The 24,179-nt window shown below is 32.1% G+C and overlaps 1 protein-coding gene across 1 annotated transcript in view; it reads left to right on the plus strand.

The window, feature by feature from the left end:
* The window catches only part of ADAM10 (ADAM metallopeptidase domain 10), a 140,681-nt gene that overhangs the window by 105,183 nt on the left and 11,319 nt on the right, over window positions 1-24,179 (plus strand). Inside the window, exons 6-12 of the mRNA XM_007479669.3 lie at window positions 1,597-1,746; window positions 6,443-6,535; window positions 9,975-10,158; window positions 15,716-15,879; window positions 17,437-17,620; window positions 20,903-21,053; window positions 21,771-21,954. Coding sequence (XP_007479731.1) covers window positions 1,597-1,746; window positions 6,443-6,535; window positions 9,975-10,158; window positions 15,716-15,879; window positions 17,437-17,620; window positions 20,903-21,053; window positions 21,771-21,954 — 1,110 coding nt within the window. The remainder of the gene's footprint in view (window positions 1-1,596; window positions 1,747-6,442; window positions 6,536-9,974; window positions 10,159-15,715; window positions 15,880-17,436; window positions 17,621-20,902; window positions 21,054-21,770; window positions 21,955-24,179) is intronic.

Here is a 24,179-nt window from a genome sequence, read left to right on the forward strand (position 1 = left end):
TATTTTGTGCTTATTCCATTTTAAATTTATGCTTTGCATATTCACATGTTTGTTTTCTGTTGTATTAGCAATACTATTGTTTTATTTTTTGTAGTTTTATCTCTAGTGCCTGGTACAGTGTCTGGCAGAAAATGGATTTTAATAACCACTTTTCTATTGAGCAATGGGATTTTGGCCTGATATATTTTTAATTTTCTATGAGAATTTACTTTTCTTGTACTGTATTCTCATAACAGACAGGACTAGAGGAGAAAAGCCTGAATCAATTCCTGTATATAAGGAAGAATCACTATGTATTTCTGTGTGGTATCTGGGTGGGAAATTCCATATAGGTTGCTGCTTTTGCATTTTCTTTGTCCTTAGGAATCCTAAAGAATGCCTTCCTTTTAAATAGAATTCGATTAATAAGTGAAGGGGAGAAGTTTTATTTTCTTGCTTATGTGACCTATCCATCTTGGGGATAGGGAGAGGTAGATTGTTTGATAGACCATCTCTTAAATTAGCTATCCACTAGAAATGTCTTGGGATATTAAAGGTAAGAGCTGAATAATGATTTCCTAAAATTATTAAGCGATGTGACCCAGTTTCTGGGTTGGTGGCTATTCAAGAGCCATAGAAATATATGTCATTTTATTGGTTATGATGCTAGCCTAATCAATAAATGGATATATACATATATACATATATATATCATATATATCTATATCTATATATAAATATATATATATATATATATATATATATATATAATGAATTGATGTTTCTTACCCCAAATCAGTCTCTTTGAGATGATATTTTAAACCCATACCTTCCATCTTAGAGTCAATATTGCGTATTGTTCTAAGGCAGAATAGTGGTAAGGGTTAGGAAAGGAGGGTTAAGTGACTTGCCCAGGGTCACATAGCTAGGAGAGTATCTTGATATTAAATTTGAACCCAGGACCTCTCTTCTGGGCATGGCTCTCAATCCGTGGAGCCATTTAGCTGCCCTTGAGTTAATTTTAATAACATTGCCTATACAGTGTATCTTTTTTTTAATCAAGCTACTTTCATAGATAGAATACAAAGTATTCCATAAATTGCTTTTTTTCTTCTACTAGCACTAATTTTGATTGTGCAAATGCTTTTCAATTTATTATAATAAACATTATCCCTTTCTCCTTTTGTGAATACCTCTATTCCTTGTTTGTTTAAGAATTCACCAATTCTCCATTTTTGTGAAAGGCATCTGATTTGTTGCTTCTGTTAAAATTTTAATTTTACAATTTTAAAATGTTATTGCTTTTTTTTTTGTATCACTAGTGCTTAACACAATGCCTGGCTTCATAGTAGGTACTTAATAAATATTTATTATATTTTGAATTTCAATATATATTAGTCTAAAACGAATTTCTCCTGTATTACTTTTCAGTTTTCCCCCAAATACTTGCCAAATGAGGGGTAATTATCAATTTAATTTATGTTCGGCAGTTTATGGAACACTGGATTGTTGAATTAAATTGTTTCTTATTCTTCCCTATTTTGTTTTAAACATCTAGATTAAGGTGAAATAATATAACGTGTCATTTATCAAAGACCACTCTTCTCTCACATGTAGAAACCTCTTGAAGAACATGTTACAAGTGGTCCAGAGCTTCTGAGGAGAAAACGTGCTGCTTCAGCTGAAAAAAATACTTGTCAGCTTTATATTCAGACAGATCACCTATTCTTTAAACACTATGGAACACGGGAAGCTGTGATTGCCCAGGTATTTATTATGATAATGACATTGAATTATTAGATTTTTCAATTTTTATACAAATTAATTAGTCACAAGTGATTTTTAAAAATATGAAGTCAATACTATTTTTTGGTGTTTTTTTCCCCTCTTTTAATTAAAAAAAAAAAGATATAATTTCTTTTTAAGATATTCCTTTTTGGGTGACATCTATTCTCAATATTTCTGACATATGACTATTTGGTTATTTGCTGTTTTAATGTTTACATGGTTCTCTCATTTTTTCATTAAGAATACTGTTATATTTTGAGTACTACTTGTTAGACATTATCCAATGACACTTGTCTCCTTATTCTGCCTTGAATGAAACACTTCACTTTTCATTCTGGATATATTCCTTGGTGGTCTTCTGTTCCTGAAATCCTTTCTTTACTTATCTCCACCTCATTGATACTTCATAGCTAGGATCCTGTCTTCTATAAGGTGCCTTTCCTTAATGTTATGATCTTCCTGTGTTTACCCCCAGTTTATCCTGTCTTTAAACCATTTGTTCATAATTATTTGCATGTTGTCTCCCACATTGACTTGGAGCTTCTTGGTACAAAGTAGACACTGAGCAAATGTTTATTGACTGACATTGGACCATGATGACATTTTGAGAATGTATGTTTAGAGGAATTATAATTAGAGGAAAGAATTTTCAACATCTAGAAATGTAAATTGTGGTTATTAAGTTCATAAGGTGTCTTCATTATGAGCTAGTTATTCCAAATTGGTTTCCCTTCCTATATTAATAGAATTATCAGACAGTTTGATTAAGAAAAATATTGTAGACATGATATACTTGTATTTCAGCAGATTATTTTCTCTTCTGCTTTCCTTATGAATAGGATAAATGCTGTATTAGTTAGCTGATCATGTTAGGGGATTTGAAAATTGTTGAATAATGGAACCAAAAAATAATCATCATGGATTTATGTCATATTATGTATTAGGGATCTCATCATGGCTTTTTCCTCTGTATTTGTTTCATTGACTTGGATGAAGGCAAAAATGGCACACTTAACAAATTTTGATTGGACATAAAAAGCTGGGTAAAAAAGAATATTAACAGGCTAGAACAATGAGCTTAATATAATGGGATAGAAATAAGTGTAAAGTTATGCACTTAAATTAAAAAAATCAACTTTAGCCTACAAATTATGAGGGAGGAACGGCTAGATAATAATGTACATGAAAAATAATACTGTTTTTAGTGAACTACATGCTAAATGAGTCAATCATGTAAAATAGGTATGATATTCAGGAGTTAATATAATAATCATAGGTCTTGTTAAGACATGCATAGTATTGAGAAAGCAGGAAATGATGACTCTTCTCTGAAATTTACCTATTTTCTTTAGAAGTTCAGGTTGCAAGTCATTTGTGCCTTCTTGTTCCAAGTCTCATCCATGGCCTTCCATATTTCCTTCACTCAATAGCCTAGGAACTTCTTGATAATTTCTTAGATATAGTAGAACATAAATAATCCATTTGTTGGCCCTTTCACTGTATGTTTTTTGGTCATATATTTCTCTCCTGCTGACTATTACATTATTTTTAAGCTCTTGTGTTTTAATATGAGGCAGGGCAATCTAATTCATATCTACCATGGGCTTCTCCATTTCTCTTAAGGTTTAATTCTTCGGACACTGGTGTGACATTACATATCCTTGTAGCATCAGAGGAAATTTTAATGTTAACAAAGCGGACTTTTGTTTAAGGGGAAAGCTTGGATTCATTAAAAGTATTGTACAGATTCCCAAAGGCAATCTATCCTACTCTTCTGTTTAATTCTGGTAATAGTTCTTTACCCATCCACAATGTAGTCCCTCCCAGTTGTCTGTCTAGTTGCATATCATAGTCTGGATAAGAGGCATTCCTTTTCTACTTGGTTTTCTTTTGTTAGTAGGTAGGCCTAACTCTTGGTGATGTTAGATTTCAAGAAGTTTTATAGTGCTCTTGGTTTGATGTAGTCAAAATATAACTTAAAATAGGCGTATCTAAAAGACATCATCATTCATAGGGAAGCCGCTTTTTATTTGGATTCTGTGCTGAACAGCTTCATGTCTTTGGAAAGTAACATAAATCTTCCTGCTATTTACCTCCCTTATTTTATTCACAAGATCAGATGAAATTATCTTGGTTGTTTATTTTTAAGAGACTTTTGAAAAGTTTTAAAATATGCAGGGGGGTATACTTTTCAGGAAGAGAACCTTTAAAGCATAGATTTGCTCTGATGAATCAAATTCTTAAAAAACTTTTTTTTTTATGGACAGCAAATGATAAGTACAGTGGAATCTTGTATTATTTGTCCTTTTCAATCAATTCTATAATTGTTTAAAAATGTTATTTGATTCAGAAAAAATTTAAAAAGCTTGACTCTTATTATATTGTCATGTAAGAAGCCCTTAATATGTGTATAGGTTATTCCCTTCAAAATGCTGTAGTAAGGGGAAATTAGGTGTCAAAGTTAAAAGTTAGTGATATTTTTTCTCTTAACTTAAGTAATAATTAAATCCCTGGTTTTTCTGTGCATTGATAATATTCTCTCTTTCAGATACTTTGAGAAATGATCCCGAAGTATCCTCATAATTGTCACTATTAGCATAGACATTCTTTTTATAATGTATTTACTCTTCTGGTTTTTCCATTACCCTTTCTACTTCCTATAGCATATCAAGAACTTTGCTGTTAGAGTCTAAATTTAATATCTTCACTCATACTTTATTTTTAAAATCTTGACAAAATTTCTCGATTTTTATCCTATTTGTTGATCTTCCCATTTTATCCTTAAATTATCTAAGGATGATACCATTTAATTGGGACATACATTTGTCAAGCTTTATGTAAAAATTTTTTTCCTGCCATCCTCTCTTCCTGTTTTATAAAGTTGATATTAATGATAGTATTGTATTATCTTCCTCAATAACATATGTTATATCTAGTATAAGGTTAAAAATTAAGTTTGGAATAAATATAAGCTAATGTGGTTCCTGAAATTAATGTATCTCAAGTCAAAATGACTTTTTATTTAGTAGCTTTATTTATAAAATAGAGGGAAAGAGTAAAGTAAAGAAATATGAAGAGGGTAGAGTAAGAAGTCTAGCTAATCACCTTTAAATGTTTCTCTGGTGCCTGGCTCAACTCAGGCTGGGTTAATTTGCTTTTCACCAGAAGGCCGTTTATTCGGAGGACCAGGTGGGTGGTGAATAACCTCTAGGATTCCTCCAGAATCTCGTCTCTCCAGAAGCCAGGAAAAGGAGTCAGCTTTTCACTCATCCATGTCATAGTCCAAAGGGGAAAATGGTAGAGTCCTAGGTCCACCGTGAGCAAGATGATCTTCCATTAGCCTCCACAGCTTCAAAATAGCTTGAAAAACTGCAACTCTGAAAAATATCTCACAAAAACTCTCACAGGAAGTTGCAACTGCTTTTAAAGACCTTTCTTTGGGTCACTTCCTGTGCCTTTCTCCACTTTAAAATACCAATTATATTTTATAAATTTTCTTAGGATTGCCTAGTGGGCAGTCAATTGTGTCTGAGTTGTCACCCACTTTAGCATGTGGGTTGTGGACTTCCTCCCACTCAACAGTAAAGTGGGGGTGTATACGCTTCTGGTGATTAAATCTAAAAGCAGGCAGTTAATCTCATCTTCACACTAGGAAAAGATTTGCTCCCATTTCTTCTGAATTAAAACCTTATAAGTGGCGTGCAAAAGGAAAAACATAATATAGTGGCTGCAACAGACAATAGATTTGGCATTTGGCTCTAATAATCTTCCACTTCATTTTTACATAGGTAATCTCATTATTTTTTCTCTGAGTTAATAATTGTTTTTTAGTTATTTAGAATTCTGCTTTCTTTTGAAGTTCTTACAGCTTTCCATTGTCATTGTGTGCATGCCTGTGTCCAGTTGATTCTTTGTATTTCATTCTTCATCAGTTAATATACATCTTTTGTCTCTAAATTCTTCATATTAATTGTATCTTTTTTATATTACATTAAATTTCCTGACCCATAGTTTTTCTAGCCATTTATCAATTGTTGAGCACTTGTTTATGTCCAGTTTTTTTGTACTACAATTTCTACAGCATTACAAATTAGTTTGTATTCTAAATTGCTATTGCTCTTATCTGCTAATTATTTCTGTTTAATTCAGAAGTCATATGTTTTCTAGTAGATGCTGTTTTTAGGTTCTTTTGGTTTCTGGTAGTTTACATTATCTAAATTTACCTAATATATTACCAATCATGATTATCCAGTCTCTGAGGTCGTGATGTGAAATTCCTTGCCTTCCAATGTGGCCTAGTACCTGAGTGGCAACATGATTTATTATAAACAATCCTCAAAATTAGAAGATGTTCCTGGGTTGGGCACAAAGTAGCTGGATGATCTTGGCCAAGACATATAGTCTGTCTTTACCTTAATTTTTTCCCCTATAAAATAAAAGGTTCTTCCTATCTTAAAAATTCTGTGAAAAAGTTATTTTATACTTCTTTTTTGGTCCCTATATTACATTTTTCTTCCCTGTCGACATTGGTAGAGGGAAAAAAAGGTCTGTGAACTCTTGATTATGATATATAACTCACAAAAAAATTTCATTTCACCTACTTACTGAATTTGGAAAATGGTTTTTAAAAGGCTTCTTTTATTATAGGTTAAATTTGTTGTATTTCTACCTTCAGATATCCAGTCATGTGAAAGCTATTGATACAATATACCAATCAACAGACTTCTCTGGAATTCGTAATATTAGTTTCATGGTCAAACGAATAAGGGTAAGGAATTTTCCAAAAATCTCTCTCTCTTTCTCCCCTTCCTTTCCCCCTTTGTCTTTATATAGGTATATGTAGATATATAGATAAAAAAATTTTTTTTTAATTGGTTGGGAAAAGAATGATTAAGTTCTTTGATTTTTGCATGGTATAATTTTAGTTAATAGGAAACTGATTCTTCTTTTGTCAAACAAGGTACAGTTTTCACAGAGCCAGTGGAAGGTAAATTCCTTGTAGTTAGGGACAATATTGTTTTAATTTATGCTTGGAAAATATTTGAAGATAGGAGAAATTAAGCTTTATTTTGCTTTACAAATTAAAAAACTTTTGGGGGGTGAGTAATCAACAAATATAGCACATCATATAGCACCTTCTGTATAGCTCAAACCAATTTACTTTTTTAGGTTTTTAAAATTTGTATTGTATATTATTATACCATATCCTATTTCTACATCCTCTCCTACCCCCCGACTGAATGTTTCCATTGTCCTTTGGCCACTTGCAATTTTTTATTCTTCAGAAATCATTCCGTGATTTCCTGAATTAGGAAATATTCCTGACATTTTCTACTCTGCTTTTGTCTTTTCATCAGAAATATTTGAAAGGCCTTTTATTACATTAAATATCCACTTTGTTTTCCTTGAAGGATTATACTGATCTTTTCAGAATAAGTTATTCTTGGTTGTAAGCCCATATCTTTTTGCCTTTTAGAATATTGTATTCCAAATTCTTGGTTGCTTTCAAGAACCTCACTATGGTTTTCTCACCAGCCTCTTAAACTATGGGAAACCCTTTGCCCTTCCTGCCTCTGGATGTAGAAGCTTTTAGGCTCTAAGCAGTTCCAATCCCAGCCTGGTTGGGCCTTTTATCTTCACTGACACTGGCTTTTCTGGCAGCCCCTTTTTGTATTGTGGTCTAATTGACTTTTTCTTTTTCTTTTTCTTTTTTTTTAAATCCTTACCTTCCATCTTGGAGTCAGTACTGTGTATTGGCTCCAAGGCAGAAGAGTGATGGTAAGGGCTAGGCAATACGGGTCAAGTGACTTGCCCAGGGTCACACAGTTGGAAAGTGTCTGAGTCCAGATTTGAACCTAGGACTTCCTGTCTTTAGGCCTGACTCTCAATCCACTGAACAACCCAGCTGCCCCCAATTGACTTTTTCTGTAGTTATAGAGCAGAAAAATTCTCTTAGAATAGTTTCTCATTGAATTTCTTGATTATTATTTGACTTGGTATAATTTTTAGGTTTTTACCTGGAATAGGCATAATATAACTGATCTTACTCCCTGATGTCTTCTTTATATTGGTTAAACTTCTCTAAAAAAATGGTGATTGTCATATTTTTAAAGTTCCATCCATTTTTGCTAGATTAGATAAGTTGATTCAATAGTTAGGTTAATTGAATGTATTTGAAGTGTTTGTAGTTAATTGATTTAAAAAAATTTATAAATGGGGCATTTAAGTAGCACAGTGGATAGAGTGCCGGGCTTCAAGTCAGGAAGACCTAGGTTTAAAGTCTAGCCTCAGATACTTTCCTAGCTGTGTGACTCTGGGCAAGTCACTTAACCTCAGTTGCTTAGCCCTTGATGCTCTTCTGTCTTAGAACTGATACTAAGACAGAAAGTAAGGGTCTCTATGAAATGTCTATAGCATTACCATATCTTTTTCTTTCTAATTTGTTATTGCTAATGAGATTTATTATAATTAGTTGATGGTCCAATAGCACACAACTAATTTTAGTTATTTCTCCTGTCAGTAATCGGATTATATGTGAAGAAAAATATTTATGTTGGCATGGGAACTGCTCGTATAGTATTATTTTTCTAATGTTCCAAGAACATTTTCTAGAAAAAAAGATTTCAGAGACATGCCTTTGTAGCTACCTTTGGTTTTCACACAACAAAGTGGAGCTCAGTGAAAGTGATGAGAGGTATAGGTTTAGTTTGACCATTTAAAGTTAGGAACCTCTTCGGGTAGCCAGGGAAGGAAAAAATAGCTCATGAAATCAGATATGTTGATATTCTGAGAATCTACTCTGGAATAAGTGGGAATAGATTAAAAGTACAAGGAAGATGTAGACTTCTTAGGGCTCAAGGGCAAGAGGACTCTCTTAGGATTATAAATATTTGAGTGGCTAAATCATTGGAAACTGGGTAGATTGACTTAATTGAATAAAGCTGTGCTCCATATTTATTATACTTACCCCGTAATTTCTTATACCAAGTATACTTATTATGTGAACAAGTAGCAGTCTAGGTTTTGTTAGTCAATTAAAATGAAACTTAACATGTTTTATTTAGGGTGAGGGACCTAGATTGCTAAAGAATAAGCCAGAGTTTTATAAATAAGCACTATCCCAACCTTTCTTGAAAGCAAGGAACCTCTTACATAGGGAAATTAGATAAATGTTTTAAAACTGGTTCTGTTTGTACTTTAGTTCAGAATATCAGTGACAGTGTCTTCATTCATCCTTAAGAGATACTAACCCCCCCTCCATTTTTTTTTTCATTTAGAAAATTTTTTCATGGTTACATGATTAATGATTCCCCTTTCCCTTACCCCTCCTGAAGCTGACAAGCAGTTCCACTGGGTTATACATGTATCATTGTTCAAAACCTATTCCATGTTATTCATATTTGCAGTAGTCATCTTTTCACATCACAACCCTAATCATATCCAAATCGAACTGCGTAATCGATCATATGTTTTAAAAGATGCTAAATTTCATAAGTATGGATATTGCATTACTAATACCAATGAGTTCTGTAGTATAGAGGTACCAAACATTTGGCCTATGGGGTCCACCTTATCTCTGTGCAGCTGGAGCCAGATTAAAATGTAATTGAGAAAAATGCTTGACAAAATAAATAAAAATAACAATAAAACATAGATAATATTATGTGGCTTATAAGTCAGCATATAGTCAAAAGAAATCCTTATATATGGATTTAGTAGCTTCCATTTCTGAATTTGGCAATAATATGCTAGCAATATGGTTGCTTTGGCTAGGAAAAAAACATAACCCAATAGACTATGTTCTGGTTATATTCATCTCTAAAATTAGCTTGATTGACTTTCGATTTAAAGCCTTTCTAGCTTTGGCAAGAGTTGCTAAAACTTATGCTATATTCATATAGCCTTTAAAAAACTTTGATCACTTCTATGTCATCATGAGGGATCAGCGTTTGACTTTAGTAGAAAACATTATAAGATTATGGATTTTGAATTTGAGGAGACTTTAATGTCTGACCCTCTCATTTTACTGGCTCAGTGAAGTTGAATTACTTGCCAAGAGTTGTGTAGATATTGTTATTTATACATTTGAACCCAGCTTCTCTTGTCTTCAAATCCATTGACCTTCCTACTGTATCACAATAAAATCAGTTGAGACACTTAAAATGACTTCAATTTTAATTGCTTATTTAAATTATTTTCATCTTTAGATAAACACAACTGCTGATGAGAAAGACTCGACAAATCCTTTCCGCTTCCCTAATATTGGTGTGGAGAAATTTCTGGAATTGAATTCTGAGCAGAATCATGATGACTACTGTTTGGCCTATGTCTTCACAGATCGAGACTTTGATGATGGTGTTTTAGGTCTGGCTTGGGTTGGAGCACCTTCAGGTAGCTTAACTACCTATGCCTTTTGTTTTATTTTTAAATTTTAATTCATGTAATGTGGATTTGGCAGTATGTACAAAATAACAAAAATACAAGACTATTTTTTGTTTCAGAATCATTTTCAAAATATGGATGTTAAGGTACATTGTTTCCCACTTAGGATGACAGTTACATTTACTATTTTATTAGGAAAATTGAAAGACTATTCCTAATTAAAAAAAATCCTGACAACTAAAATTTCTTGATTCTCTTAGTTGGTGGTGCTATTCCCATTCTCCCAAATACTTATTTTGTAAAGACCTTGTTATTTGTGATGTTTTCCTCCTTTCTACATATTCACCCAGACAAATTAAATGTAGCTCTTTGATATCTCACTTTTGTATTCCTGTTTGTAACACAATACTTGGCACATGGCCAAAATGGTAAAAAACTTAAAAATGTTTGTTGATCAATAATTGAATATAAATTTTTTTGTTACTTAAATGATTTGCCATTTTTCTTTAGAAACCAAGAAACTTATAATTGAAAGAGAACTCAAACAGTATTTTAGTATAGTGCCCTCTATGTGAGTGTCTAAGCCTTTCTCTCCCCCCCCCCCCTTACCCCTTTCTTTAGTTAATAACATTTATTCTTTTTGGCCCTGCCCCATGTATTAAAATCAAAAACAAAAAACCAAACCTTGGCATTTATTAATAGTAAATTCTTTCATTGATCATGTCCAAAAATGCGTATCTCATTCTTCATTTTCAGATCATAGTTTCTCACCAAAGAGATGGATAGTCTACTTCATCTTTGCATCTCTGAATTGTGGTTTAGTTTTATTCAGAGTTGTAAAGTTTTTTCAACATTGTTGTTTATTTTGTATACATCGTTCTCTACGTTCTTCTCTGTTTGCCCTTATTACTTCCTACTGGTTTTTCTAGTTTTCTCCAAAATGAATCATTTCATAATTTTTTAGGTACATTAAAGATATTGCTATACTTGATATTTTTGAGGTTTGATTTTCTGCTTTGAATATTTGGGTTTTTCCTCTTTTTGACCTCTTTTGAATAGAAGATATACTTATAGTGTGTTCTCCAGATGGAAGATTATGGAGAGTTTAGACATTTTTTAGAGGCATTATTCCAAGTTACTTTCCAGAGTGGTTGGACCTATTCATAGTTCTACCAACAGATTGCCCCTCTTGTACAGTTCATTCCCTTCATTTTTCATATGATCTAATTGTTAGATGTGAAGTGATACCTCAGAGTTTTTATATTTCTATATTTGATTATTTGTTATCATGATTTATGATTAATGATAATGAAAGATATTCAGTCTTTCATATGGTTAAATAGTTTATAGTTATTTTAGAATATGTTTTTATCCTTTGATCGCTTGGTGTTCAGCCTTCTTCTTTTACAGTAGAATGGAGAAATCTCACTTTAATTTGCCACATTAGTTTGGGGTCATTTCAATTGAATTCTGGTTCTAAAGTTTCCAATAAAGTATTACTGTTTGATCTTTTTATTAATTGAGGTATTATTTTAGAAGTAAGTTTCTATTCTTATTATTCACTTTTGGGAAGGAACATAGTGAATAACATGAATTTATATTGTACCCAATCAGTGTGGTTGTGTAATTTCTTTCGGCTCCATTCAGAAGTCCGTGGGTAGGATCAAATGAGGCAAATAATAGGAACAACCTAATTTGAGGTTTTGAGGCAAGGGATAAGGGTGATAGGACACAAGGGGTTTAGGTTATCAAGAGTGGGTGACAGTGCGAAGTTGAAATAGCTAGCTATGGAGTTGAGATTGGAAAGGGAAAAAAGTGAAGTCAGAGTAGGGATAGTGATCTGATAAAAATACTGTAAGTTACTGGGAATAAAGATTTCAAAAGTAAAAATAGGTTTAGAATAGGTAAGGTATAGGGAAGAGATTGAATGAAAGGAAGTGGTGGTCAGAGAGAGGTCTTTAAGGAACACTTGTGAGTAAATGTGAGCTTTAGATGTGTGGCATAAATACTTAATTCATAATTTTTTAGAAAAAAGTCACAGCCCAATTAACTTTTTAAGGAAGAAAATTATTAGAGGAAAATTTTCATTGTTATTATCACTTTTCTGAAGATCATTTAAAAATAGTTACTAATGTTATGTTAGTTTTTATAATACCATACTGTTCTATTTGTGGCACATTATATAATTCTTGCTTAATCAGTTCCTTCCTATACTTAATGAATTGTCTACAATTATTTCTCCATTCTCTTTATCCTAGCAAATATTTTTAAAAATAAATTGAAATGTGAGGAGTTGGAAGGAATTCTTGTACAGTCATATTCTTTTCATTAAGTTGGTAATTAGTGGGATTAGTAGGCCCTTAAACATTAAAGTTTGATTTTTCAGCACTATGTTTACTACTCTGCACTGTTTGTCATTGTTCTTTCATAGCCGGTTGGAGAAACGTCATTTCAATTTCCCTATTACTTTGGGGTATTTCAGTCGAGGCAAGGTGTATGTATTTAGGGTCAATAGAATTATATCAAGAGAGATGTAAGAATCCATTGAAAACTGAAATTTGAGATGGAAAAATGAAATTCTGAAACTGGGGAAGACTTGAGGAATAAGTAAGACAGGAGTCAGGGAACCAAAAGAACACTCTGCTGTCTGGCCTTAAAATACTGTAAAACTCAGTTTTTATCTGAGCTACAAGAGGACTAAGTCCTTTGCTTATCTGAACTTTGGAACTCTCCCAGAAACTAGTAAATGCTCTGCATACAATGACCTCAAAAATATTTGTTAAATAATATCTGTGCAGTTTTCTTGGGACCCTGTCATATCTTATGAGTATTTCTTTCATTATCAAGCTCTATAAATTGAGATTCCAGTAAATCTGCCTAATTTAGTAGCTCTATTTTCTTAAGAGCATTTTTCTAAAATTTTTCTTTGCCTCATCACATATAGCCTTATATGATTATTTTTTAATTAAGAAAAATTTAAACCCTGACTTTTTGTTTAAGAATCATTACTGTGTGTTGGTTCCAAGGCAGAAGAGCAGTATTTATAAATTAATTCAACTCAGGGGTTAATATACAACTTTTGCTCTTAAAAAGTTCATTTTTCTGGGAAACTATCCTGTTTCTCCTAACAGTGCTTGTAGTTCCTTGTTAAGAAACCAAGATTAATCTATGAACCACATACATTATATATATTCTTAGATTTGTAGTAGCTTTGCAGATATATTTTTAAAGTCTTGAAGGCATACAAATTATTTCTTACTTATCAATTTTCAACTAGTATTATAAAGAAGATATGAGAAAAAGAAAATAAGGCCTGAAGAAGTATAGAAAGAACCTAAATAACAAGTAGAGTTTCCAAAATCTCACTACTTTCATCCTAAATCCTGGTCTCATTGATTCGTGACTTTGGGATTATATACTTGTTAGTGCCAATGTTCCTATGTGTATTTGTATTAAAAAATTATTTACAGAAAATATACTTTAAAACTATAATTGGCGCATAGTAGGTATCTAGTAAATCAATTAAATTCAAATTTACCTTTTACGCTTTTATTTAATATTCCTTATTTTCATCTTTGAGAGTATAATGGAAATTTGAATTATGAATATTTACTTTTGGAGCATGATTCATTTGTATATCTCATGTTTATATATAAGCAATATAATTTTATGTAGTACTTCAAAACCGGTACTACTAATACATTATTAAAATTGGTTTGTACCTTTTTTTTTTTGCCTATTTAATATGAAATGTTGTTTGAAGTACATAATAGATTCTACTTAAAACTCTCAACAGGCCATATGTTTAAAGAAGTTAAATAGTATAATAGCAATAAATTCTGTTTTTCAGAATAATGCTCTCAAAACTAAGAAGAATCTTGGCTGAAATTAGAAAAATACTTTTCAGCTAATAGAAAAAGATATGTATTTTTAAGTCTGAAGGGAACATGATTTTTGACAACCATGTATTTACTATTTTCTCTTTGACTAAAAAGATTTGCAGTTTGGAGTCTTCTATGCTTAATTCAAGTTTTGACAGTTCTGCATCGGATCACTTTGCATTTGACAAATCTTCACTCAGGCAGGATATTTATTCATTTATTATTTGCTTAAAGCACTTAACATTTTAAGTTAATGTTTTATTGTGAATACAACTATAGCTTTTATAATTACTATTATAGTTGTCCTCATGTAGGAAAAAAACATTAATAAGCTTTCTGAGTTATTTTTGCTTATAAATATCTTCTAAGGGATATATGTGACTAAATTGGTCTAGTGACCATATGTCATATTCATGTTTCTGAAAAAACAGAAATTCCACTACTTCTGCTACTATTTCAAAAGCCCTGCTAATACAGAATGGAAACCCCACTTGTATTTCTGTTCTTAAATCTAGTTGTTTTTTTTTTAAACTATCACTTTTGTCTTATAGACCCTGTCCAGTAATTTAAATTGTATTTCATGAATGTGTGCTAATATATAGTTCATGAAAACAGATAAAATATTAGAATGTATTATCTTTCTATTTATAGTTCTGCCAAAATATGTCTTTTTAAAAGAATAAGAATTTTTATTCAATGGCACCATGAAGTCATGGTTTATAGGTGCATACAGGAAATTATTTCCAAATGTCTTAGTAGTAGATCAGTTTGGTTATTTTTAAAGCCAAACTAACAATATTTCGTTAGAAACTGTAAATGAATATCCTTCTAGTTTTTATTCAGATTTAAAATATTTTAAATACTAAGGTAAGTTAAAAAAAGAGAAAAGCGGTTAAAAATAGGTAATATTCAGTGTGTTCCTTTATAAATAAAGATGGATTGTGATTCACTTTAATCTTAACCTTTGTTTTTAAATTAAAAAATTATTTTTGTTTCTCACGAGTCCCAATATAAGTATTACTGTTGTCAGCTTTTTCCATTGGTAAGTTTGGAAGTATCTTTTGATGAAGAATACTTGACTATATTAATATGTATTCAAGTTTTCAGTTTTCCAAAGGAAAACTGGAAAAAATAATATAGTTCAGTCATATATAATACACATTATATATTTCTTTCAAGAACAACAGAGTATATATATACATATATATATATATATATTTATGATTGAATCACTATCAGTCCTTCTCAAAATATTTTCAAGCCAAACTTGGTTTTTGTTTAATTCAAACTATAAATTTCCCTTTACAAAACAATAAATATAAAAAAGAACATATAAATACCTAGCTTTAAATAAATGTAACATTTCAACAGAATTGAGAGGAATTTGGCAAAAGGGAAACCAAGGAAGGGGTTTTCAAGTTTTAAGAAATATAGCAGTTTTCTATTTAAAGTTAACATTTTTCTAGTGATTGCGTGTTCAGCAAAAATCAAAAGTACAACTTTAACAGCTCTTAAAATTTCTTTATTATCCTGACATAAAGAAAAGGGTCATTTGACCCATTGAGGGACCAATGGAATTTCAGATTCAAAAATATAATTGATGTAGATTTAATGTAATCTTTTACCATGACTATTTTAGAGCTGGGGAATGATACTAATCTTTGTTATCTTTTCTTCTAAATTAGGAAGCTCTGGAGGAATCTGTGAAAAAAGTAAGCTGTATTCAGATGGTAAAAAGAAATCTTTAAATACTGGTATTATCACTGTTCAGAACTATGGATCTCATGTCCCACCAAAAGTTTCTCATATTACTTTTGCTCATGAGGTTGGACACAACTTTGGTTCTCCTGTGAGTATTGCTTGTTTTTCAGTGTTCTGTTTTTAAACTTAAAGCTAGTAGTATATATTACCTTTTAAGAAATAAGATTGCAAAAATCAGATAATAGGATATTGATGGGTAAAATATTGGAATAAAAATTTACAGTTTAATTCCTTTATTTTATTTTCTCCTTTTTTAAAAGCTTCCCTTCTGTCTTAGTATCAATATTGTTTATTAGTTCCAAGGCAGAAGAGTGGTAAGGGCTAGACAATGGGAGTTAAGTGACTTGCCCAGGGTCACACAGCTAGGAAGTGTCTGAGGCCACATTTCAACTAAGACCTCCCATCTCTAGATTTGGCTTTCAATCCACTGAGCCATGTAGGTCCCCCATAACTCATTTATTTTATACATTAGTAATATCAGACCTGAAAATTGAAATAAGGGTTGGCATGACTGGAACATAATTGATCTGAAAAAGATTGGGGAAAGCAGGGTGAGGAATGGATTGCAATGCCAGTATGAGTTAGTGCAGTATGACTTTCAAAAAAAAGTAGATGCAGAGAATATATCTTTTGGATTTTAATAGGATATATAAATTTACAGATTTGTACAATTGTTATTTACTGATAACATTTCCAATGCCTCGATTTTAAAGCTGGCTAACTATTTAGTCTACATTGTCTCATTTAGTCCTTATAAAAGTCCTTTGAGGTATAGGTATTTACAGGCATTTATATATACAGGCATTTTACAGATGAAAAAACTGACCTTCACATTATATGAATTGCTTCTGTGTCCAGAGTGTCTGAGGCAGAATTTGACTCCTGGTCTTCCTGGCTCCAAGGCTTTAATTGTGTCTGATATGCTATGTTACCTCTTATAAGAACAAATCAGTAAGCATTATATAATCTTATTTGATCAATTAAAAATTGAATTTAGAAGCCTACTTTTATGTGTAGAAAAATAAATCCCTCAAATAGTACTCCTTGAATTTATTCCACATTTGCCCATTGTAAATATTTAGAATTCTAAAACTGGAATGGACTTTTAAATATTCTCATTATAAACCAAAAATACAGGAACATTTCCATCCCTCATATCAGATTACTAGTGAGGTTTATTTGGCTCTGGCATTTTTCTTGACCTTGGAATTTTTCTCTTCTTTGTAGTAGATTCTTGAAAGATGAAGATCTTTGAACAGTATTCCCAAGGATAATTTATTTTAGAGGTTTATGATGACGATGAGAGTAGCTACTGAAGCTTCGGCCTAAATAATTTAAAGAATTTGAGAAAATATGCTTCCCTAACCTTTCTTTCCCCCCTTTCTTCCTCATTTCCTTTTTTCTTTCCCCTTTCTATTTGCCCTCTCCTTCCCTCATTTTTCTTTTTTTCCCCTTTTCATTCTCCTATCTAAACCATCATAGAAAAAATGGCATCTTTCCCATTTAATTCCTCCAAAATAGACAATTCTATGTTTCATTCAAATGAAAAATCAGCTAATTGGGATTGGAGGTGGGGGCGGGAAATAGTATTTAAAAAAAAAGTTTTATTCCTTGATATAGGTAACAAATGTGTCTTATTTTACAGCATGATTCTGGAACAGAGTGTACACCAGGAGAATCAAAAAATTTAGGACAGAAAGAAAATGGCAATTATATCATGTATGCAAGAGCTACATCTGGGGACAAATTTAACAACAATAAATTTTCACTATGTAGTATTCGAAATATAAGCCAAGTTCTTGAAAAGAAGAGAAATAACTGTTTTGTTGGTATGTATGTGTCATGTTGGGTTAAGGGAATAGTCTAGTTAATTGGTTTACTGATGCAGATCATGAACTCCTTTCTCTTAGAACATTATCTGGAGCAATGAGGTTAAGTGATTTCCCCAGGGTCAAATAGCTAGAATGTATCAGAGGGAGGATTTTATTCCCAGGCCAGCTCTTTTTATATGTCCTGTTGCTCATGGGAACTAAAGATACAGGATATTCTTCATTCAGGTTTCCAGGTTTTTATATGTCCCATATGCCCTGACATGAATTTTTTTTTTGCCTCCTGAGACTAGGTGACTATTCAACTCTGCCTATTAACTGCTTTGTTGCTGCTAGTTGTTACAAACAACCCATATTTGAATATGCTATCCTTGATAAGATATTAATAAGGAATCTTAAAATTTTGCCTTGTGCAGGCTACTTGGCCTTTCAAAACCTCAGTTTCCTCATATATGAAATAAAGAAGTTGGACTATATCTATCTCTTCCATTCTAGCTCTAATATTCTCTATGTATATGAGATTTTCTTGTTTAACTTTCATTTTAATGAGAAGAATCCCAAGATATACATATGTCACCCCCCCCCCCCCCCCCAAGCTAGAGTAAATCCAGGTCTCCTTACTTAGTCTTCTATTCTTGCCAGGATATTATACTGATGCGGTAACATCTTACTTATGTCTTCTAGACATGATTCCAATAATTTAAAAATATCAAAATGCAGAGAGCTTTATAAAGAATATTGGCCTGACCATGGAAAGAATTTTCTTTTGAAAATAAGTAAAGATATAGATATGTCTGTTTGAGACAATATTATTTTTTCTCCAACATGGAGAGTGGGTGTCATAGTGCTTGTCAAGAAGTTAATATAACTTTAAAGTTTTCACCATATATAAGAAGACACAAGGTTTGTGTCTTCTGTGACAACATATGCCCTACCCCTTTTTGCTCAGTTCTATATTTCTCTAAACTTCTTTAAAAGGATCTCAAAATGGAATTCCCTGCATTCATTCCATACAGATTTTGGTCTGGCTATGTTGTTCAGCACTAACATAATGGGAGAGGCTTATCACTAGAAGTTTGACTTCATGGTAAATTTTTTTTTTTGTTCCCTTGGCAAGTCATGAAATGGACAGAAATAAAAACAATTTTTAGTCTTGAATGACTTCTATCCCTTGTGCCTTGTGTCGTGCTTTTAAGAGAAAATGGGGCAGAAATGATCTCTAAGCCATAAATAAGACCTTCTAGCTTTAAATCTATAATCCTATGATGTGAATTTTAGAAGCACATAATTCTTCAACAATCTGTAGGCTTTAATTTAGCATGTTATAATGGCTTTATAGTCACACTGCTGAAAAAAATTGAACTACAGAGAAGTTGTATTTTCTCTAAGGGATATCAGAAGACAAAAAAAGCTAAAAAAAAATATACAGAACTGTCCCGAGATTCTTCTTGAAGAGGCAAATAAGACCAAAGGGTTGGTTTCATTGTGTGATCAAAGGCAATAAGAATTACCATACACCAATCTTATTTTCATTCTTATGATGAAGACTATTGTAAAAATAATTACAGTTTATGCATTGTTTCTTGCAGGGTTTAAGATTAGGGACTAGACCTGTGATTTTTTTAGTGATTTTCTACCAGGGTTAACACACCTTTTCTGTGATTTTGTAGTCTTTCATACTTTTCTAAGGCAGTGTTGTCAAACTCAAATAGAAACATGGCCACTAAACCATTCAAAAGGAACCTTGTGGTTTGCATATTGACTTAGAAAACAATATGTTAACATTAGCTCTGTTCTGTTGCACTTTCAATTGATTTTGTTAAATATTTCTCAATTTCTTTTTAATGTGGCTTGTGTTTCACTTGTATATATTATTGGTTGCTTCTGACACAAGCCACATATTGGAACCTCTGGTCCAAGGCACTCGAAATTAAATAACTTGCCCAGGGTCACATAGTCAGTGTCTGTCACATAGTGGACTTAAACTCGGGTATTCCTGTCTCCAAGACCATTTGCTGTACCTACTATGCCATGCTCACTCTTTGATTACAGAGAAAGGAGACAAATTTATTGAAAAACTTGATTAAAAAATCAGGCACTCCAAGCCCTCCAGGAGGTTTCCTGGTAATGTAGGGAAGCAACATGTTTGGGGTAGGGTAACCACAGAAAGGAGTCTTGGTCTGGAAGTTACAGAAATTAAAAACTGATACTTTACTGTCTTGATAGATACTGTCTTTTTAGAAGTTTTGGTATTTTGCTTTTGATTATTGTGTTCAGAGCAAGAGGTGAAAATTATGATACATAAGGATGGAGAGTGAGGACAGAGGGAAATTCTTTTTATAGTAACAGGGCGGGGGTCTCATCTTACAACTCTTTCTCAAATAGTTGGAAAGAACCTTGTCATAATGACAGCCATAAAATAGAGCTTAAATTTTTAGACTACCTTGAAAGCAAAGGAGAAAGGGAAAGATATACCCAACTGAATGCAGAATTCCAGGAAATAGAAGGGAGAAATAAGAACTATTCGCTATAAGGTCAGCTAACGAGGCTAAAGCTTAAATACTCTGACAACATAATGAGAAGACTGGACTCATTGGAAAAGATTATAGGCAAAATGAGGAGTGGATGACAGAGGATCAAAATGGATAGGTAGTGTCACAGAAGCAATGAACATGAATTTGGATACAATTTGAGACAGTAGAAGATAGAAGGCCTTATCATACTATATACAGTTCTTGGGGTCACAGAGTCTGAAACAACTGAATGACAAAACATTAACAATCATTAAGAGTAGATCTTGTTATATAGTAGTGAACTTTGAGCCTCTTAGAATAGATTATAGAAATATATGTTGTGATTAAGACATAGTTCTGCTTCGTGGCAGGTAACAAACTTATAGGTCACAGTTCTAAAGATTCATAAATACAGTTTTATGGCTGTAGTCAAAGTGATTTTTAGTGGAAGCATCCATAATGAAAAATTTTAGAACTAGAATGAGATATAGAGGCCTACCTCTGTTATTTTACAAATTAGAAAACTTAAGATCCTGGGAGATTTTGTCTTGATCAAAATTTCCTCAAAGTTTTATGTGACTGGTTAAAAATACCAGGTAGAACTGAAATCTGTTTTTAAACTACTAGGTCATCATTCCACATTTCTGTTGCTCATCAAAAATATTTTTACTGCCTTTAGAAAATTCCTTTAATTGTTTTTGAATTTTAAATAAAAGAATGTGTATATAGCTTTTTGTTATTCTCAATGGGAACTATTCCTTTTTCTCAGAATCTGGCCAACCTATTTGTGGCAATGGAATGGTAGAACAAGGAGAACAGTGTGATTGTGGTTATAGTGATCAGTGTAAAGATGAATGCTGCTATGATGCAAATCAACCAGAGGAAAAAAAATGCAAGCTAAAACCAGGAAAACAATGCAGGTACACTCTAGATTATAGTTATGAATTGAAATGCATAATTATGCAATGGTAATTATTAAGATAATTTAAAAGTAAATTTGGCCAATATGGTATGTAGTTTAAAAATCGTTGTTTCTGTTTCTTATGTGGGGAATGGCAAGTAATACTTCTAATTGCAACTTGTATGAAATATATTGTATAACTTATAACTCATTGGTTTGGTAATGCTATAGAGTTGCATGGGAAAGACATGATATGATTCATTACCCTAGATATCTTATACAGTCTTCTTAGTTTATAGATGAGAGGTCAAGTGCCTTGTTCTACATGTATTAAGTAGCAGCAGCAGGCATTTATATACCTTATCTCTCAATCAAGCATCTTTCCTTTTCACTATACTGATTCACCAATAATTTGCCTAATTGGAAAATAAAAATGAATTGCATTTCCTGTGCTAACTTTTAAGGTTAGATAGATTGAAAGGGAAATATACTTCATGCAATGTGTTACACTAATAGTCCTCTATCTAGTACTAAAGTAAAATGTTCAATTCAGCAAACTAGAATTGAGTTTTAAACTTTAAATTAGTGTTTTAGTAGCAAATTAACTAAGAAATGTATTTTTGCTCTACTTGCTATTTAGCAAAATTGTATATTAGAACCATATTATATTAAGTAGATAATTGCTATCATAATGGATTATTGTTTTGATTATGTAAAAAAAAAAATGTTTCCTCAGCCCAAGCCAAGGTCCTTGTTGTACTGCACAATGTAATTTTAAGTCAAAATCTGAGAAGTGTCGGGATGATTCTGATTGTGCAAGAGAAGGCATATGTAATGGTGGCACAGCTCTCTGCCCAGCATCTGACCCTAAACCAAATTTCACAGATTGCAATAGGCATACACAAGTTTGCATTAATGGGGTAAGTTTTATATTTTATTCATAATCCTTTGATTTGCTTTTCTCAGACTTAGTTTTGAAAAGTAGACAAGTACTATAATTAGGGTAATTGGTCTTTAGGTTTGTTGATTGTAGAACTGTATAGGTTAATTCATCTTGTTCACTTGGGCAGAAGAATATAAGATGAGAAAAATAGGGTATGCTTCAGTCTACATCACTTCTCTTACTGTAGGTGGAAAGCATGTTTCATCATGAATTCTTTGAAATTGTCTTGGATCACTGAATTGTTGAAGTTGCGATGTCTTTCACAGTTTATCTTCATTACAATATTGTTTTTATTGTGTACGTTGTTCCTGTTTTGATCACTTTGCATCTGTTCATAAAAGTCTTTTAGATTTTTTTAAACCATCTCATTTGTCATTTTTTAGAACATAATAGTGTTCCATCTCAATCATATACCACAAATTGTTCAGTCATTCCCCAATTGATGGATGTCATGGGGATAATATTTTAATAGCTAATAGCAAAGCATGCTTCACATATTTAGAGGCGATAAACCTTTCTTGGCAAAATTTCTGGGTTTTGTTGTTGTTGGTTTTTTGGGGGGGAGGAGGTATGTGTAATGTTAATTTTCCAGGCAGTTAAGCAGAATTAAGAAGCATAGTCACTGCATATTTATTGTTCCAAATCCATATTCACTCACTTTCCCTAATGAGTATACAGAAGTATGTTTCATTATCTGTTCCCTGGGCCCAAGATCTTTAAAATTAATCAAGAGTTAACCTGACATTCAATGTTTTCTTTAGCATGATCATCATGTACATTGTGCTCCTGTTACTACTTATTTCACTTCTCTCTTATACAATCTTATACAAATCTTCCGTTTCCTTGAATTTCTTATTCACCATTTCTCATAGTACAAAAAAGTTCCATTTGTATTACACAACATTTGGTTCAACTATTACCCAGTTAATGGGATCCCACTTTATTTCTAGTTCTTTGCTATCCATTAAAAAAGTACTATTGAGATTACTGTGCTGTATATGTGACCTTTCTGTCTTTGACCTTGGAATATATGTTCAGGATTGGAACTGGTGAATCAAAAGTTATGGATAGTTTAATAACTTTTTTATTATTCCAAATTGATTGCCAGGATGATTCACTAATTCTTTAGAAGTATAACTGTCTTCCCATAGACCTTCCAAAATTTATTCTTTCCATCTTTTATCATCTCTGCCATTATTACTCTGTAATGGAACACTTCAGAGTTGTTTTCATTTTCACTTATGGTTAGCATTACTGAAGCACTATATATTGTGATAGGCACTTTGGCATTTTTTAAAATAATTAATGCTTTTTTTTTACATGGATTTCTTAAAATTATTAATATTATTTGATTATTCCTTGGGGGAATAGCTTTTGTTTATTTTTGGTCAATAGATTGTAAGCTCCTTCAGGGCAGGGATTATTTTTTACCTCTATTTTGTATCCTTTGTAGGTACTTAATAAATATTTATTGACTGACTACATTTTTTCCTAGTACTTAGTTCAATATACAATTTAATGCTGGTCTAATTTCTACCAAACTGCTCTCTAGTTTTGTCAGTAGTTTTTGTTGAATAAGATGCCTTTATTTCTAATTTGTTCTTGAATTTATTTAAATAGTATATTACTATGTTTCATGGTTTCTTGATATTCAGATTCTAAAGGCTTTTGTCCATCTAGCATAAATTCTAGCAGGTCTTAATGTCTCTTCACTTCAACAGAAGATCTGAAAAGCCGTAGACCATAGACCTGCTTAGCTAAGCCTCATTGCCAGAAATTTGTGTCAGAAGTATTTTTGGCCATAGTAACTCAACTGCATCAGTAAAATACTTGTAGTCATGAATCTTTTGAAGTATTGAAGGATAAATTGCTAAAAACAGTTTTTTTCCCTCCTTTCCTTTTGTTGGAGTCCTAATTCTCAAATATTGTAATACCTATATACATGATGTCTTTCTCATTTCTGTATTCAGATTTTTTTTTGAGATGACTTCTTATTCGTGATCCATATCCTTTCCAAAAGTGTCTGCTCAATCCAGTTCTTGCTTTATTTGTACTGTCTTTTGTGAAAGACTTCTTATAGGAAATAAAATTGCATTTCTATTTTTTCAAAATAGAATGTTTAACTCTTCATTCCTCTTAATACCAGCAGAAAAATTTGACTCCATAGAATTTAAGAATATTTTATTCTTTCCCCCCCATAAT

This window comes from Monodelphis domestica, chromosome 1 (genome assembly GCF_027887165.1).
Source record: "Monodelphis domestica isolate mMonDom1 chromosome 1, mMonDom1.pri, whole genome shotgun sequence".
Taxonomy (NCBI): Eukaryota; Metazoa; Chordata; class Mammalia; order Didelphimorphia; family Didelphidae; genus Monodelphis; species Monodelphis domestica.